The sequence below is a fragment of the Sander lucioperca genome, chromosome 7 (genome assembly GCF_008315115.2).
Source record: "Sander lucioperca isolate FBNREF2018 chromosome 7, SLUC_FBN_1.2, whole genome shotgun sequence".
Lineage (NCBI taxonomy): Eukaryota > Metazoa > Chordata > Actinopteri > Perciformes > Percidae > Sander > Sander lucioperca.
In genome coordinates this window covers 23,105,119-23,122,060 of record NC_050179.1, presented here as the reverse complement: position 1 = coordinate 23,122,060, position 16,942 = coordinate 23,105,119, and the positions used below count along the sequence as shown (strand labels likewise).

The following is a 16,942-nucleotide window of genomic DNA, read 5'->3' as shown; positions in this document are numbered from 1 at the left end:
TTTTCAGCACTGTAGCCAGGCTGACAAAGAGTCATAGCTCTGTTGAGCCATCTATTCCTATAGCTCTGAGCAGTGATGACTTCATGACCTTTTTTAATGATAAAATTATAACAATTAGAGAAAAAATTCATCACCTTCTGCCCACAGCTTCTAACGACTCACCATTGGGCACAGGAGGGCTAGAGAGAACGATAAGACCTGATACTTATTTAGACGGCTTTTATCCTTTAGACCTCCAACAATTAATGTTAAGGGTCTCTTCAGCTAAGCCAACTACCTGTCTCTTAGACCCCATTCCAACGAGGCTACTTAAAGAAGCACTACCCGTGGTCAATACCACATTACTAGATACGATCAATATGTCCTTATTAACGGGTCACGTACCGCAGTCTTTTAAAGTAGCTGTGATAAAACCTATTCTGAAAAAACCCACCCTCGACCCTGAGGTCTTAGCCAACTATAGACCTATATCTAACCTCCCGTTTCTCTCCAAAATCCTTGAGAAGGTAGTCGCTAATCAATTCTGTGACTTTCTGCATAGAAATAGTCTATTTGAAGACTTTCAGTCAGGATTTAGAATGCATCATAGCACAGAGACGGCACTGGTGAAAATCACTAACGACCTTCTAATTGCTGCTGACAAAGGACTTGTCTCCATACTTGTCTTATTAGATCTTAGTGCTGCATTCAACACTATTGACCATACCATCCTCTTACAGAGACTGGAACATTTAGTTGGCATTAAAGGAATCGCACTAAGCTGGTTTAAGTCCTATTTTTCTGAGCGATCCCAATTTGTTAATATTAACGATAAACCATCCAAATACGCTAAAGTTAGCCATGGCGTTCCTCAAGGCTCAGTGCTTGGACCAATTCTATTCTCCTTATATATGCTTCCTCTAGGCAATATTATGAGGAAACACTCAATTAACTTTCACTGTTACGCAGACGACACCCAATTATATCTGTCAATTAAGCCAGACGAAAGCGGTCAGTTAACTAAACTTCAAGCGTGCATTAAAGATATAAAATCCTGGATGAGCCACAATTTTCTGATGTTAAACTCAAACAAAACGGAAGTTATTGTGCTGGGACCCAAGCACCACCGAACTTCATTATCTAAAGATATAGCTACCCTAGATGGTATTGCCCTGGCCTCCAGCACTACTGTCAGAAATCTAGGAGTTATTTTTGACCAGGATCTATCCTTTAACGCCCACTTAAAACAAACCTCAAGAACAGCCTTTTTCCATCTTCGTTACATTGCCAAAATCAGGAACATCCTCTCGCAAAACGATGCTGAAAAACTAATCCATGCATTCGTTACTTCTCGGCTGGACTACTGTAATTCTTTACTATCAGGCTGCTCAAATAAGTCCCTCAAGACCCTCCAGCTGATCCAGAATGCTGCAGCACGTGTTCTGACAAGAACTAACAAAAGAGATCACATTTCTCCTGTATTAGCTTCTCTGCATTGGCTTCCTGTAAAATCCAGGATTGAATTTAAAATCCTTCTCCTGACCTACAAAGCACTAAATGGTCAAGCACCATCATACATAGAAGAGCTCTTAGTACCTTATTGTCCCACTAGAGCACTGCGCTCCCAGAACTCAGAGTTACTTGTGGTTCCTAGAGTCTCTAAAAGTAGAATGGGAGCCAGAGCCTTCAGCTACCAGGCTCCTCTCCTGTGGAACCAGCTCCCAACTTGGGTTCGGGGGGCTGACACCGTCGCCACATTTAAGAATAAACTGAAAACCATCATCTTTGATAAAGCTTATAGTTAGGGAGTGAGGAGTTGCAGCACAGTAGAGTAGAGTAGAGGGAGGCAGGAAGTACAAGCCCGTTCCGGCAGGGGAGAGTACGAGCCCGGTCCAGGGCCCCTCTCTTTAGCCTGCCTCTCTTAGTTATGCTATTATAACTCTAGACTGCTGTGGGAAGCTCCTTCCAAGGACACAATGAGCCGCTCCCTCTTCTCTCTTTTCACTTGTCTCCTTTTGTGTGCATCTTAGTCCCAGAAATGCCTGTTACTAACCTAGCTCTGGGGAGTTTTCTCCCCGGAGTCCCTTTGCTTCTTCTTCACCCAGAACATCGCCTTGGAATTGGGTGGCACCTACACCGGGGTCCTGGGTGCAGCTGACGCTATGGACTTACTACACCCTGCTACGCTCTGCGATTCCCCGCAGTGTCCAACTGCGTCCTGCCGCGTCCAACCGCGTCCACCCAGGCTGCTGTGCCACACTACACCCCGTAACGCCCTGCTGTGCCCTACTATGACATGAACTACTACGACTACCATTGTGATCACTGTTTCACTATCTTTATTATGACTATTATTGCCACCATTCACCACTCCCCCAACTGGTGCCGTCAGACACCGCCTACCAAGAGTCTGGGTCTGTCCGAGGTTTCTTCCTAACAAAAAAGGGAGTTTTTCCTTGCCACTGTCGCAATAGCTACTGCTAATGCTTGCTCTTGAGGCAACCACTGTAATAGTTGGGGCTTCGTAAACTACAGAGTTTGGTCTAGACCTACTCTATCTGTAAAGTGTCTCGAGATAACTCTTGTTATGATTTGATACTATAAATAAAATTGAATTGAATTGAATTGAATTTATATAGGCCTTAGTGGTCCCCTAATACTGTATCTGAAGTTTCTTTTATATAGGCCTTAGTGGTCCCCTAATACTGTATCTGAAGTCTCTTTTATATAGACCTTAGTGGTCCCCTAATACTGTATTTGAAGTCTCTTTTATATAGGCCTTAGTGGTCCCCTAATACTGTATCTGAAGTCTCTTTTATATAGACCTTAGTGGTCCCCTAATACTGTATCTGAAGTCTCTTTCCCACAATTCAGCCTTGGTGCAGAATTACAGCCACTAGAGCCAGTCCCACAATGAGCTTTCCTTAGGATGTGCCATTTCTGTGTCTGTAGCTTTAAATGCTATTGAGGAGGAGAGAGGGGGGGCAAGGTGGAGGGTGGGGGTGTGGCCTTGACCAACTGCTTGTTTTCAAGCCATGATGTCTCTCTCTTTCTCAACCTTGCTCCTTATGACATCATAAGGAGCAAGATTCCAGATCGGTCCATCTGAGCTTTCATTTTCTCAAAGGCAGAGCAGGATACCCAGGGCTCGGTTTACACCTATCACCATTTCTAACCACTGGGGGACCATAGGCAGGCTGGGGGAACTCATATTAATGTTAAAAAACCTCATGAAGTGACATTTTCAAGCCACGGGACCTTTAATTTTCTATCTCTTACTTTATCCCCTGCAGTACAGGAAATATATTTGAAAACAAAAGACAAAATGGCAACATTTCCAACATCTACATGAACTTATATATATTTATTGACATTACCTTTTTAAGAGAACATCTCGTAGCCTAGGCTATATGTTTGAGCATCTATTATATCTAGAAGTTCACATTCCAGATGTAAAATGAAGCTTGATTCAGTCAGATAATGGTTTGTTAACCCTTGTGTTGTCTTCCCGTAGACCACGCAACTTTTTGTTTTTTCTGGGTCAAAATTTTAAATGAAAACTTTTTTTTCAACCTTTTGTTGTTCTTTTGACACTTGTCACTTTCCCCGATGTTTTTGGCGATTTTTTTTCCAGTTTTTTTGTCACTATTTCATGATTTTTTTTTTTAATGTTTTTGTTGATTTTTTTCCTGCGTTTTGAAGCTTTTTCCAACATTTTGTCACTTTTTTTCAACGTTCTTTTGTCAAATTTGACCCGGAGGGTTAATGTTAATGCAATGCTACACCTACAGTATGTGGGAAATGTATAGCCCAGTGGGTGTCTGTCTCTCCCTTTGTCTCGAGCTCTGTCCCCTCTCCCTTCTCTCTTACACGCGCACCTGCCTAAAAAGCTGCGTCAGAAAAAAAAAATAAAAAAAAAATAGGGAGAATCAAATAGTCAGTGAGAAGCCTACTTAGTGTGGCGAAAACAGCCATTATGTTTTGGATAAGCCGGGGGTGGTGACGCTCCGCAGCACACAGGCTGTCAGTGTCGGCTGTGTGTCAGCACCGGCTCGGGGACTTCAAACTAAGTATTGGGCATGTCGCGCGTGAGCACTTCATCGCTGCAACCTTTATTTATTTCACCATGAGCGCGCCGAACAAATCATCAGAAAAAAGGTAAGTGCGACGTTGTCCTGTAAGTTTGTGGACAAGTCAAATGTTCGTATTTTAGTTTTTGTTACACACAATATCTTTGCATTATTCTCTATAGTCTTTATTCTAATATTCATTTAGTAGTCAACAGTGGTGTAGTGTAATGTGTAGTAGTGGGTATACTGTACTGTATATGTATATATATGGGCCAGAATGAGACTTTTTTTTTTTTTTTTTTTTTTGGGTGGGGGGTGCATATCATATTGGGGGGGTCTGGGTGCCCTCCACCAGGGAAAGTTTGAGCGCAAAGACTTCATTTCCTGCATTCTGATACACTTTATGAACCAATTTACTGTGGAAATACCTTTATTTAGCCTGTGCAAAGATAAAAAAATAAAAAAAACCCACAGATGACAATTCTAAATATATCAAAAATATAATGGAAAGTATGTTGTTGCGTGTCATTGGGCATTTTTAAGTGGGTATATGGAAATCCTGGAGCTTTCTTAGTGGGTATACTGCATATACCTGTGTATCACGTAGACTACACTACTGGTAGTCAAATTCATGTAGCCTAATATGTCTATTAGTTAGATGTGTTTACTTTTCGTCAGGTAGCCTTCCATTCACTACAACTTGTACTTTAACTATTTCACCATCTTATTAACCTGCACTGCGACTTTTAATAGGCTATTGTATCAAGATCTCCATTATGTATCTCAGTGATGTATTTTCTTTTTTTTTGTGTCATTGCTCATGCTTTGCATGGTTGCATGGGTCAAGAAAATGGCTATAATCTGTGTTGCTTGGCTGTGTTTTGTTGCTTGCATGGCTTCATGTCCTGAATGTGGATGCTGTTGATGTGTAACTTTATATGTTTACTAATGTCTTGCTGCTTCCTGTCGCTCTGCATGGCTTCTTGAGAAAGCTTATTTTTATTGCTCTAGCTGTCTTTATGGCGTCTTATAGACTTATGTCTGTAAATTTTAACCTGTACTAATGTCTTGCTGTTTTCTGTTGCTCTGGTCTCAAATAATCTGGCCAAAGGACTACAGTTGAAAATTAGCCGGCTGGCTAACACTGGCACATTTACAGAAATGTTGATTAATGTGCGTTGTCCTTTATAAATAAAATAACTTAAATTAAATTAAATTAAATTAAATTAAAAATTATTTATCTTCGGGTGTTAGCTTACTTGTTGAGACACTTGACCCTATTGGTAGTTGAGCGCCGGAAACTGTCTGACTGACTTGACACCTCCATAAAACAGGCCCAGCTCAATGTTTTTAATATTAGACAAATCAAGCATGTGCCCAGAAGGTGTCAGTGTAGCTTATGCAAAAGGCTGCACCAATTGAAAAGGCTCTTGGCCTTACAGCTGTGACTGTCTATAAGTGAAAACAGCTCACAAATTCATGTCATCTAAACATTGTGCTTTTTGATACGCTTCTCATCTCAGTCAGGGTCAAGGGCAGCAAGGACAACATTAGCTGCTTTTTTACAAGAGATTTTATTTTTGAACTCTGAAGCAATGAGTATTGACATCATTAAAGAATACTTTCAGTGCATGCATTCAGGCCTTACAGTATGTGCCATTATATTAAACTTCGATTTTTTCTTTGGACAGAATTGGCTCCAAAAATAAGCTGGGGAAGCTATTAAGGGAGAGAAAAAGCACCTTTCCACTGCTGATCAAGGTAGGAGGATAGTGATTCATTCCTGTATCATGTGCTTACTAAGTCGTTGATATGCTTGTGTTCTTGCAAGCCTGACCACTTCAATATATTACTATAAATTATTGTGGTGGCCGTGTGTGTGCCTCCCAGCAATTCTACACCCTGTGTTGATCTGCAGCCCATTAAATCAATGTTATTTAGGTGATTGTGTGCACTCAGCAGAAGTGATTTATTAGGGAACATACTCTGCCTTGTGATGTTCTTGGCCTGCACCACTGAGCCATCTGACCCAGGAGCCCTGTTTATTCACAAATGTTTGGAGAGCAAAACGACTCAACCCTGAGTCATTATAAGGTCAAATACTGTATCATATGTAACTTTATGTATGAGGTCATCTGCGCTGACACCACGTCATCTCCTCTTCCTGGAGAGTTCCACAACTTTAAGCTCTGCCCTATATAAGGACGCATTCACGCAGCAGTGGACTGATTCACCCCCTCCCTTCCTGCGTGGAGGGTTTAGTAGCAGTGATTCCCAACCAGGGGTACTTGTATCCCAGGGAGTACTTCTGCTTGTGCCAGGAGCTATGTGGAAAGATTGTGGAACAGCTCAACTCATTTGAAAAAAATAGATATCATGATTTGATTCATGTAATGTAATGTAATGTTATGTTTATTTAAGCAGGGACAATGCACACTTAAACATTAACCTTGTATAAGAACAAGGAGAGATGCATTGAACCAGGTTGTAGCACAATTGCTATTTTCCGCCCGTAGTCCCCTTAAACAGGTAGCTGATTGTAATGATTACACAAATGAAAAAATAAATCAATAGAAAGCTAAAAGTAACGCATAAGTGGCTACAATGGTTAGCCAAAAGTATTGACCAAACAGTTCAAATAGTCAGCTAAAAGTAAGGAATAAATGTTGGAAATAAATAGCTAAAAGTATTGCGTAAGTGGCTGAAATATATTTAGCTAAAACTACTGACTAAACAGTTTAAATAGTTAGCTAAAAGGAATGAACGGTTTAAACATTGAGCTTTACTCCCAAGTAGTAGTAGTAGTACGATTGCTGGCCAAACCAACCTAAATATTGACAGTTCAGTTGTCAACAATATCCACTTTTATATAATTAATAGTGTTATACATTTGGAACACACTGGGAATTGATGAAGGGGCACCTGAGTTCATCTAACAAGGCTGTGGGGGAACTAGTGGTTTAGATAGGACCTCCCTCACTGAGCTCCCACAGGACACCTTTCCACTTACTGTTGATTCAACTTTCAATACAGTGTGGACCTCTTTGCCTTGAAGGCAACGAGCCAGTGGAGCAGAAATGACTAAATCTCTCCGATGTTGAACATTTTACAGGGCCCTGCTGGTCGTCTCACTACAAAGCTTCCTGGGCTTAGGGTTTATTCAAGCTATATTTATAAGATAAGATAAGATAAGATAATTTCATTTTCATTGCATGATACATACAATGTGATTCAGGTGCACTACCTGAGACAGTGCTAAAAAATATACCTTTACGTCACATGCAACTCACATACACAATTGTCCACATATGCATTACGTAAAAAGTTAAAAGAGTAAAATAGTTTTATGTATTGCACCAGTTGTAATAATAAATACAAATGTAATACTTTTGCATATTGCACAGTTGTGTCTATACGTTTCAGAGCAGAGTTCAGTGTGGTAACGGCTTTTGGATTAAACTGCTCATCAATCTTGTGGTCCGATGGACCTGTATCTCTTCCCTGAGGGGAGGATTCAAACAGTTCATGTGCTGGGTGATGTGAGTCCTTACGCAGGCTTCGGGAGGTGTAGATGTCTTCCAAAGTGGGCAAATGTGTGTTGGGGATTTTCTCTGCCGTTTTTATGACTCTTTGCAAAGCCTTTTTGTCAGCTGCAGAGCTGTTGCCATACCATGCGAGTATCCCATAGGTCAGGACACTCTCAACGGAACAACAGTAGAAAGACACTAGACGCTGTTGTGACAGATTACTGTAACAGTTAACCAGTGAGTTTGTGTTTGTTGCCCATGTGATATCCTCTGAAATGTGAGTGCCCAGGAACCTTAAACTAGAGGCTCTGAGGAAAGAGATGAATTGGGAGGAAACACAATGTCGATAACATATGAATATGCTGCATGAGGGACATCAGATTCAAATAACAGAAATTAATGAATAGCTTCCATGTGTGTGTGTGTGTGTGTGTGTGTGTGTGTGTGTGTGTGTGTGTGTGTGTGTGTGTGTGTATACGTGTGCGTGCGTGCGTGCGTGCGTGTTTGTGTGTGTGTGTGTGTGTGTGTGTGTGTGTGTGTGTGTGTGTGTGTGTGAAGAGGATGAGTCACAGCACTAATATGCATCATAGCCATTGTCAGTAAAATATAGAATCTAAAACAAGTTTATTGTTCAGTCTCACATGTAGAGTATTGCATATACTGTAGGGTGCGTTGGCCAACTTTTGAATGCTTAATTCCATCATTGTCATTGTATTTGCTTTTATCACAGCACTTTAAAAAATCCCCCCCCCCAGCCCCACACACACACACACACACACACACACACACACACACACACATAGATATCATTATTAAGTAGCAATGGCACTGCCAACAGATTGTTAAGCCAAAAGACACTCAAGATAAGAACATCAGTGAGAAATTGGAAAGACCTGCCTCTGAGGCATCATTTGAAGCTGTTAAGGTTTATACTGTGATTGTCAGTTCAAAAGATTTTCTCTTTTTTTGATTTAGGATATCAATAGAGAGCATTTGCGTCAGACGCAAGCAGCTGCTCTCAGCAGATGCACCGCACCCCTTTAAGATGTGAAATGCCCTCAGACTGTAGTAGGCAGATTGTTTTTTTAATGTTTTGTAGCTTTTACACGATATGACTCACTACTGAAGTCCACCTTTGACATTTAAACCTTCTTTTATATCAGAAAATGCTTTCAGATCCTTCCAATAAAGTGGTACATTATACTGTCTGGACAGACATGACTTATTTTTGGGTATTGTGACTTATTTTTGGGTATTCATCCACTCGCTGAAGACTAATCTTGAAGATTTAATGCCAAAATATTAATACTGTAGTGCAGTGGTTCCCAAACTGGGCTAAGCTAATTAGAAACAAATAATGCATGGTTTTGCTGCACTGCTAGCAAAGAATCGACAAGTTTGTGAAAGGACTGCCAGGTATATGTAGAGCAGACGATGAAGCTTTACCACAATTTCCAAAAGGCAAGAAAATATTGCATTGTGTCTCGTTGACCATCCCTGTGCAGGGGGCTTGAAAATATTTTTATCTACAAAAGGGGGGCCCTGCAGAAAAGGTTTGGGAACTAGTGGGTCTGCAGCACTGACTTATTGCAGCCTTTATGCAGGATAACACTTTCTGTCCATGGATTTTAGTATATAAAGTTCAACTTGAAAGTTTGATCACACTTTACTTGAAGGTATATCTACATAAGAGTGACATGACACTGCCATGAACTTGTCATAAACATTATAAACAAGTCATAAACATTTATGCCATAACGCTTCTTTTAGTAAGTGTCATTCGGTTTTTGTCATGGAAAGTTACGGTTATGGTTAGAGTTATGGTTAGGGTTCATGTGTCATGACAGTGTCATGTCACTCTTATACTTCAAGTAAAGTGTTACCAAAGTTGTCTGCTGATTATTTTTCTCAATCTCAATTTATTTCATCTATCAATAGTTTGGTATGTAAAATGTCAGCAAATAGTGAAAAATGTCCATCACATTTTTTCAGAACCCAAGATGATGTCTTCAACAGTCCAAAACCCCAAATATGTTCAGTTTACAAAGGTATAAAACCGTTCAAAACAGGTAATCGTCTCACTGGAGAAGCTGGAACCAGAGGAGGGTTGGTGTTTTTGCTTTAACAAATGAATGAATTGATAATCAAAAAAGCTGCAGGTTCATTTGTCGACCGACTAATCTTTTAATCAAGCTCTACTTGGAGCCCGACTGTATATAAAAACAATGTCACCACACTCAGATCATGACTTTGATTATTTATTCTGCACTAACCTCATAACTTGCTTTAGAGTATTGTTTATCAGGGCAGACCCATGCACCTGACCTAGCCTTTACCCCCACCGACTGTGAAATAGGGAGTGTGCCATCCCATTATTCTGATGAACCCTGCCCCTGATAGGGTTTCTCATCACATCTTTGTCCTGTGTTGACACCGGACCCTCTGAATTAAAGGCGGCCATTTAGAGCTGAATTACACGCTGATATCGGTGTCACCGAGCACAGGGTTCACACTGCCACACGCTGTGTATGAATTATATTATAACCAATATGATGCTATCCTTTCTAATCACCTCTTTACTTATTTTTACATCCTCTGCATGTGTGTGCATCGAGATTATAATAGTTTAAGAAAGTTCACTTCAGTTTTTATGTGGTTTTAGTTTTAGTTTAGTTTCAGTTTTTCAGAAAGTTTTAGTTTTTATATATTTAGTTTTAGTTTTAGTTTGTTGTGAATACACCCATGCTAAAGTTGACTAAAAAGAGGAATAAAAAAAAACATCTTTTGGAAATTGATCTTAATGCCATAATTAAAAAAGTTTTTTAAGAAAAATCCAACCTTTAAGGACACCAATTTTCTTTGTCAATGAATAATGTATCGTAAATAAATAAATGTTCTTCTTTAAAATACAGGGGGCATAAGTAAGTACACCCCTATGTTAAATTCCCATAGAGGCAGGCAGATTATTATTTTTAAAGGCCAGTTATTTCATGGATCCAGGATACTATGCATCCTGATAAAGTTCCCTTGGCCTTTGGAATTAAAATAGCCCCACATCATCACATCCCCTTCACCATACCTAGAGATTGGCATGGGGTACTTTCCATAAAATCATCTCTCAATGCAAATCAAACCAGCTATTAGGCTAACTGAAATAAAACCATGCCAATCTCTAGGTATGGTGAAGGGGATGTGATGATGTGGGGCTATTTATTTACGATACATTATTCATTCACAAAGAAAATTGGTGTCCTTAAAGGTTGGATATTTCCTAATTTTTTTAATTAAGGCATTAAGCTCAATTTCCAAAAGATGATTTTTTTAATTCCTCTTTTTAGTCAACTTTAGCATGGGTGTATTCACTTATGCTTAGCACTGTACATTTGCATACAACTATACTCTGATATATTATAGCTTAAAAAAACCGAATGATTTACATTCGTTTTTTTATTTTATTTTTATTAGTTTTTTTAACCTGGCAATATAGTTAAGGTTTTAGTTTTTATTTAGTTTTAGTTTACTAAAACTATTTTTCACTGCTCATTTCCGTTTTAGTTTACTACATGTGTCTATGTGTGTATATGTCATGTGTGCAGTTTAAGTTGAGTTTGTGTTTATGTGTGTTTGCAAGCATTCACGTGTACCAACAGAAAGGCCTCTGGCTTGTTTGTCAGGGCCGTCACGTGGCTCATGCTTCTCTATCTCCATGTAGCATCATAAATAGAGCCAGGCATAGCAGCATCCTCTCAGCTGTGGATGACTGTTATCCCTCCCACGGGTGCACACAGGACTGTGAAAGCCTGGGCTGCTTTTCGCCTTTAAACTATCAAGGCTGAGCCTACTTGTGCTGCCAAGTAACAGTTGCAGGTTTCCATGGTGATGGGGTGCTCCAAAGAGGACAGCTGGACTGAGACACTCCCCAAGTCTGATAAACATTAATTTGATTTACAAAGAATGTTGGGTAAACAGCCACCCGGGGAGTTTTGTTAATGAGTGCCTGGCTTGGTTGCATGAAGCGTCTGTTTTCCTTTAACGGTGAGTCATGCAGTGCAGAGCTGCTAAACAGGGTATGCCAACGTCCTCCCCCGTCACACCCTCTCCTTCCATCTCCACAGGCTCTGGAGCATTGTTGTGTAATAATGTGTGAAGTATATATATATTAAATATTGTTATATAAGAGGATTGGTTGTTGGTACCTTGTTAGGCTCGCTGATTCCTTCATACATGATTATGTTGCAGTCATTTTGCAAACATTACCAGCACTGTGTCTAAACCAGCAAATGCTGCAACTAAAATGACCAGTAATACCAGCAACAATAATAGCATAAATACAATGAGCCCTGTTGTTTTGTGAAATATATATGGTTTAGAAAAAGGAATAGAAGGATAAACGATCAATCAATTTGCCAGCTGCCAGACAATTGTAGATGAATCAAATCCAGAAGCAGTTTGATTAAATATTGACTGTGACTGCACAATTAACCTTATGTAATCATATTTGATATTATATTATAATAATATTATATTATATTAGACTTGTTGAGACCTGTAATTTTACATCCACCCGAGTTTGTGGTGTTTAAAGTGTGTTGTATAAACAATTATTCTAAAATGAATTTTCTCCTTCAATCATAAAGACGATAGATAATTGTGTTACATAAAGGTGATCCCAAACAAATTCACCTCGTAGTCATGTCTGTGTCGGTCTCACAGGCCAGAGTGTGTCAGTATATACCTGTAGCATCTGTTGAATGAGAAAGGCTTGAATGCCAGCTGGGAAAATTACACCTGAGCCTTGGATAATAAAGCCATTAGAATCTAAGACAGGATCTCTTTTACAGACTCTATCTGTCCACTGTGTTTTGATGACACTGCGTGGAATCAAATAGCCTGGTGTATTTGGCACCCAAAGACAACAAGAGGTTTTGCCAAACATGTCATCAGATTAAATCCTGCAATTTGTGCTAATTGTTACAGTTTGAAGGCAGCGTATTGTCTATGTCAGTCTAGCTCGGACCTGTATGTGGTCTGTTGTATTCAGGTGGCGACAAAAGCGGATCACCTTGCAAGGTTGCTGTGGAAGGTGACAGGAGAGTCAGTGCTTATGGGGTCAAAAGAAGGCTGGACAACGCTCATGTTACCTGGGTGACAAAGCTCACCTCTGCCCATCACCCCTGTAGGGCAAATAGTTTCAGAGGGCAGAAGGGTGGGGTACAGGCAGGGACTGGCTGTTTTAGCTGGTTTTAGCAATGGCAGGAAGATTTGAAGAAAGTAAAAAGAGAGGGGGCAGATTCTTGAAAAGTTATAAATGGAAAATGAGATGTGGTGACTTGTGTTGCTGAGAGGTTTTGGTTTTGGCCCCAGAGATGCCAGGCCATCATCACTCACACAGGTCACATCCTCAGGTTCTCAGACCTGGCAGGGCAGAGTCTGGGGCATTCAGGTCAACACCTGCACTGCACATGATAGGGGCTAAAGCCTGCAGTGTTGTAAGCATATCAAGCACTAAAAATCTGTGACACACACACACACACACACACACACACACACACATTTTGATTATGGAGGTAAACGCACAGGCTTGAGAAATCTCATAGACACACATGCACCTGTGCAAGTTTAACGCTACACCTGCCTCAGCTGTCTAGCAAGTGTGCCAGTTATTTCACCTGATCGGCTGTATTGAAATAACAGTAAGGTTCTGCGGGCAGAGCAGAGCCAGAATATGGGGCCCTGGGTCGGGTCTCATTCCAGGAATGGGAAGCAGCAGATCTTAGATGAAAGAATGATAAATGAGGTAAGGATTCCATAGCTGAGAAATTTGGAGAGAACGACAGCTGATTATGTTGCTCTGAAAAGTATAGACGATGCTGTTTTAAGTAGAGGTTGTATTGGGAGCAGTTGAAGACGCCTCTTGCCTGTTACCGCGTTTATGAGATGATGAGTATTGACACTTTTTTTATATTTTCTCTTGGGATTTGAACAGAACAATTGAACGTATGCAAAACTGGCATGCCAGCAATTGTTATGGTCAGGACATCAGTGAACTCCTCACGGTATTACTATGTAGACATTTCTATGTATTGCCATGCTTGTGGAATTAACAGAATATATGGATATATGGAAATAATTAAAGTAAGAATTGCATGTCCTCTTGTACCAAGTGTATACATTCCTGTGTTACTTTACTGAATCCTTATACAAAAGAGTTTTAGGAAGTTTGGACTTTTCTTATAACAGCCATTCTATCTATATACAACACCGTAAAGCCATTGCCTTACCTACATGCTCTAATTTGAAATTTTAATGCCAGGGTCATACACACAGAAAACTCTCACTTTGTACTGGAGAAATGCTTTGCAAAAAGAAATTCAATCAAGACAAGGGCAAAAGAAAACGCTGTATCAGTGACATTTTTTCAGGTCATGTTTCTTTGATGGCTGCGTCTTGGATGGAGAGATGGTGAGATTGCAAACAGTAAGAATAGAGTTTCCAGAGTACTGACTGATTTGAGAACAGAACTATGAATACAGTGGCTGCGTGAAAGAGGTTTGTTTGTATATATTATAGTTATGGACCACAGGATTAGGTTTGTCTGTATTTAAAGTGACTATATGTAAGTTTTTAATGTTTCGCAAGCTCTGTCATTTTTCATACAATGATCTTAAATGACCTGTAACAACAAACGAGACTAACAGTGAAAAGAACGCTATTTTTATATAGTTTTTAGTAAGGCCTCTGCCTGGGTCTGATTTGTTCCGCGAGTCACAGAATGATTTACAGCAGGTAAGACAGCACTACAGTAACACATTCTGATGGGTCACAGATTTCTTTCTAACACCGGAAAAGCCTGTGTTAGCGTATCCAGACAGTTAGCCAGGTAAAAGGAAGCAGGAGATTTCTTTATATAGGCCTAATTATATTTTAATCTTATTTTAGAAGTTATCTGTTGTAGTTATGGCTGATACTGGGGCAGGACCATCACAGAAAAGAAGGAAATTAAATGAAGAACAACTAAAAGCTAAAAGGGAAAGTAAAAGACTGCGATAACGTGAGTCCCACTCGGTCAGGCTTTTAACAGATGGAGACAATTACGGGATTGTAAATTATTCAAAACCGACCCCGATTTGGCCCTGTATTGGTATTGAATTGGTATGTAACATGTCTGTTTCAGTAATAAATAACTTTATAATGCGCAATGTTGTTGTACGTCAGTAGCCGACATATAATTACGTCCCCCTTCCATTTAGCGCGAACGTTTTAGTCCTTTTGGTCCGTGTTTGTGTTGGCCTACTATTTTCTTTTCCCTTGTCCCCCTGTACCGTTACATGTAAGCATCTGTGGGTTTCAATAAATGCGCTATATAAATCTAAGTTATTATTACGTTGGTTGCTTCAACAAACTCCTAATACTTTGGCTCGTGACACAGTGACAGTGATAACGTTACCCGGTTTAGCTCATAATACATCCGAAGTTGGCTAAGTTACCGTATGCAACACTTGAAATGCAACCATGCATCTGTAACTTATTCTCTAATTGTAAATGAATTATTTTCTGGTTGAGCAAAACATTCGTCGCGACTATATGACCTCCTGGTAATGCTAACTCAGTAATCTACAGTGGGCAATAAAGCACCGTAAAGCTCAGCAGGTGTAGTAAAAACACTACTGCTTTTGTCCAAAGTGGCCGCTAGAATCAAGTTACACATAGCCACTTTAAGATAAGTCTCAAAAGTAAGGGATTCATTTGTCAGAGTCAGACTCACAGTTGGGGACATTTAAAGGTGCAGTAGGTAAGACTTATAAAACTAACTTTCTGTCATATTTGCTGAAACTGACCCTATGTTCCAGTAGAACTACATGAAGCAGGTCATTTAAAAAAAAATCCAGCTCCTCTGGCACCACCTACAGCCTGTAGTGAGATTTGCAAAAATCCACAGCTCCCTGTTCCGATGCACCAATCAGGGCCAGGGGGGGGGGTCTAACTGCGTGTCAATCACTGCTCATTCACACGCATTCATTCTCCCTTATGGGGGGAGGGGCTTAGGAGAACGTTTTGGGCTTCAGCGGAAAGGGGGGAGGGACTGAGAAGTTGTCGATGTAAGTCCTGGATCTTCACAATCCCACCTACGGCACCTTTAAAAAAGGCTATTGTTTAAAATATCACCACGGTCCAATCATCTGCTGAACTAGGCCAGGGAACGAGGCCTGTGGTGAGCTGTAATTCTGGCAATGTTTGTGACAGTCTGGGTCTCTGTCTGACAAAGAAGACAGACAGGAAGCTCTTGTATCTGTCTGTTTGTGGTTATTACAGTGCCTGAAGTGATGTGTCATGTTTTTTGAAGCACGGGAGGATTATGTGTACTCTGTATGAAAGTGGTCTCTACGGGCTGGCACAGTTGACACAAATATGAAATATTAGGTCAAACTTCACCTCCATCAACCCCCCCACCCAAACACACAAATACACAAAAGTGGTTATATATTATGGGGAAAAGTATTTATGTCAGTATATGTGACAGAAACAATGTCACTGCAGGCAAAGGTTCTAAATAAGAAGCACAAACAAATCGTTTCTAATGTAATCAAGACTATGCAATAATGCTGTGTTACTTATTGACTTTCAACAGAATCATATTGAGATAATGAATAATAATGTTATTTGTCCGCAAATTTCTGTTTTCCAAATTAAGGATACATGCTAAATTAGTTATGATTTTTTTCTTTAACACACACATAGTTTCTTACATGTAATACATTTTATTGTCCGACTAACTCAAACGAAAACACAAAGATATTCAGTTTACTACGATATATAAAACAGAGAAAAAAAATATGTTTTAAAAATGAATGAAACAATTACTTGACTATCGAAATAGTTGTCAATTAATGTTCTGTTGTCCAACAAATCGTTTCTACTACCTGATTGAGATCACCTTTATAGTCCAGCCCTACTTGGTTGCTAGTAGCAATGGTACAAAATAACTATAGAGGTGATAATTGTATGATTTTATAATGGCATTTTGATTGTTTGCAATCTACATTTTTAATGATTTGATCTATTTTTTTTGTCACAGTTATTTATCAAGGGGTGTAGTGAGCCACCATAATAACGATGCAGGTATAGCATGTGTCATCCACAACACAACAACTTGCTGTCACCCTCTGCTCTAACACAGTGGCTACATTTACGTATCACTGAAAAGCCGACACCCCACACAGTGTATATATATATATATATATATATAGAATGTTCCTTACTGAAGCTATACCCAGCAAACACTAGCCCATTTAGACCTTGACAGAGCTTTGCTACAATCAAACAGTGGCTTGTGCTACTGTTGTTGGACACAAAATGAATTAAGGA

At 39.9% G+C, this 16,942-nt stretch overlaps 1 protein-coding gene across 1 annotated transcript in view; it reads left to right on the top strand.

Annotated features, from left to right (window-relative positions):
* Positions 1-4,105: 4,105 nt before the first annotated feature.
* The window catches only part of dyrk4 (dual-specificity tyrosine-(Y)-phosphorylation regulated kinase 4), a 33,736-nt gene continuing 20,899 nt past the window's right edge, over positions 4,106-16,942 (top strand). Inside the window, exons 1-2 of the mRNA XM_031304974.2 lie at positions 4,106-4,137; positions 5,741-5,810. Of these exons, the coding sequence (XP_031160834.1) occupies positions 4,106-4,137; positions 5,741-5,810 (102 nt within the window). The remainder of the gene's footprint in view (positions 4,138-5,740; positions 5,811-16,942) is intronic.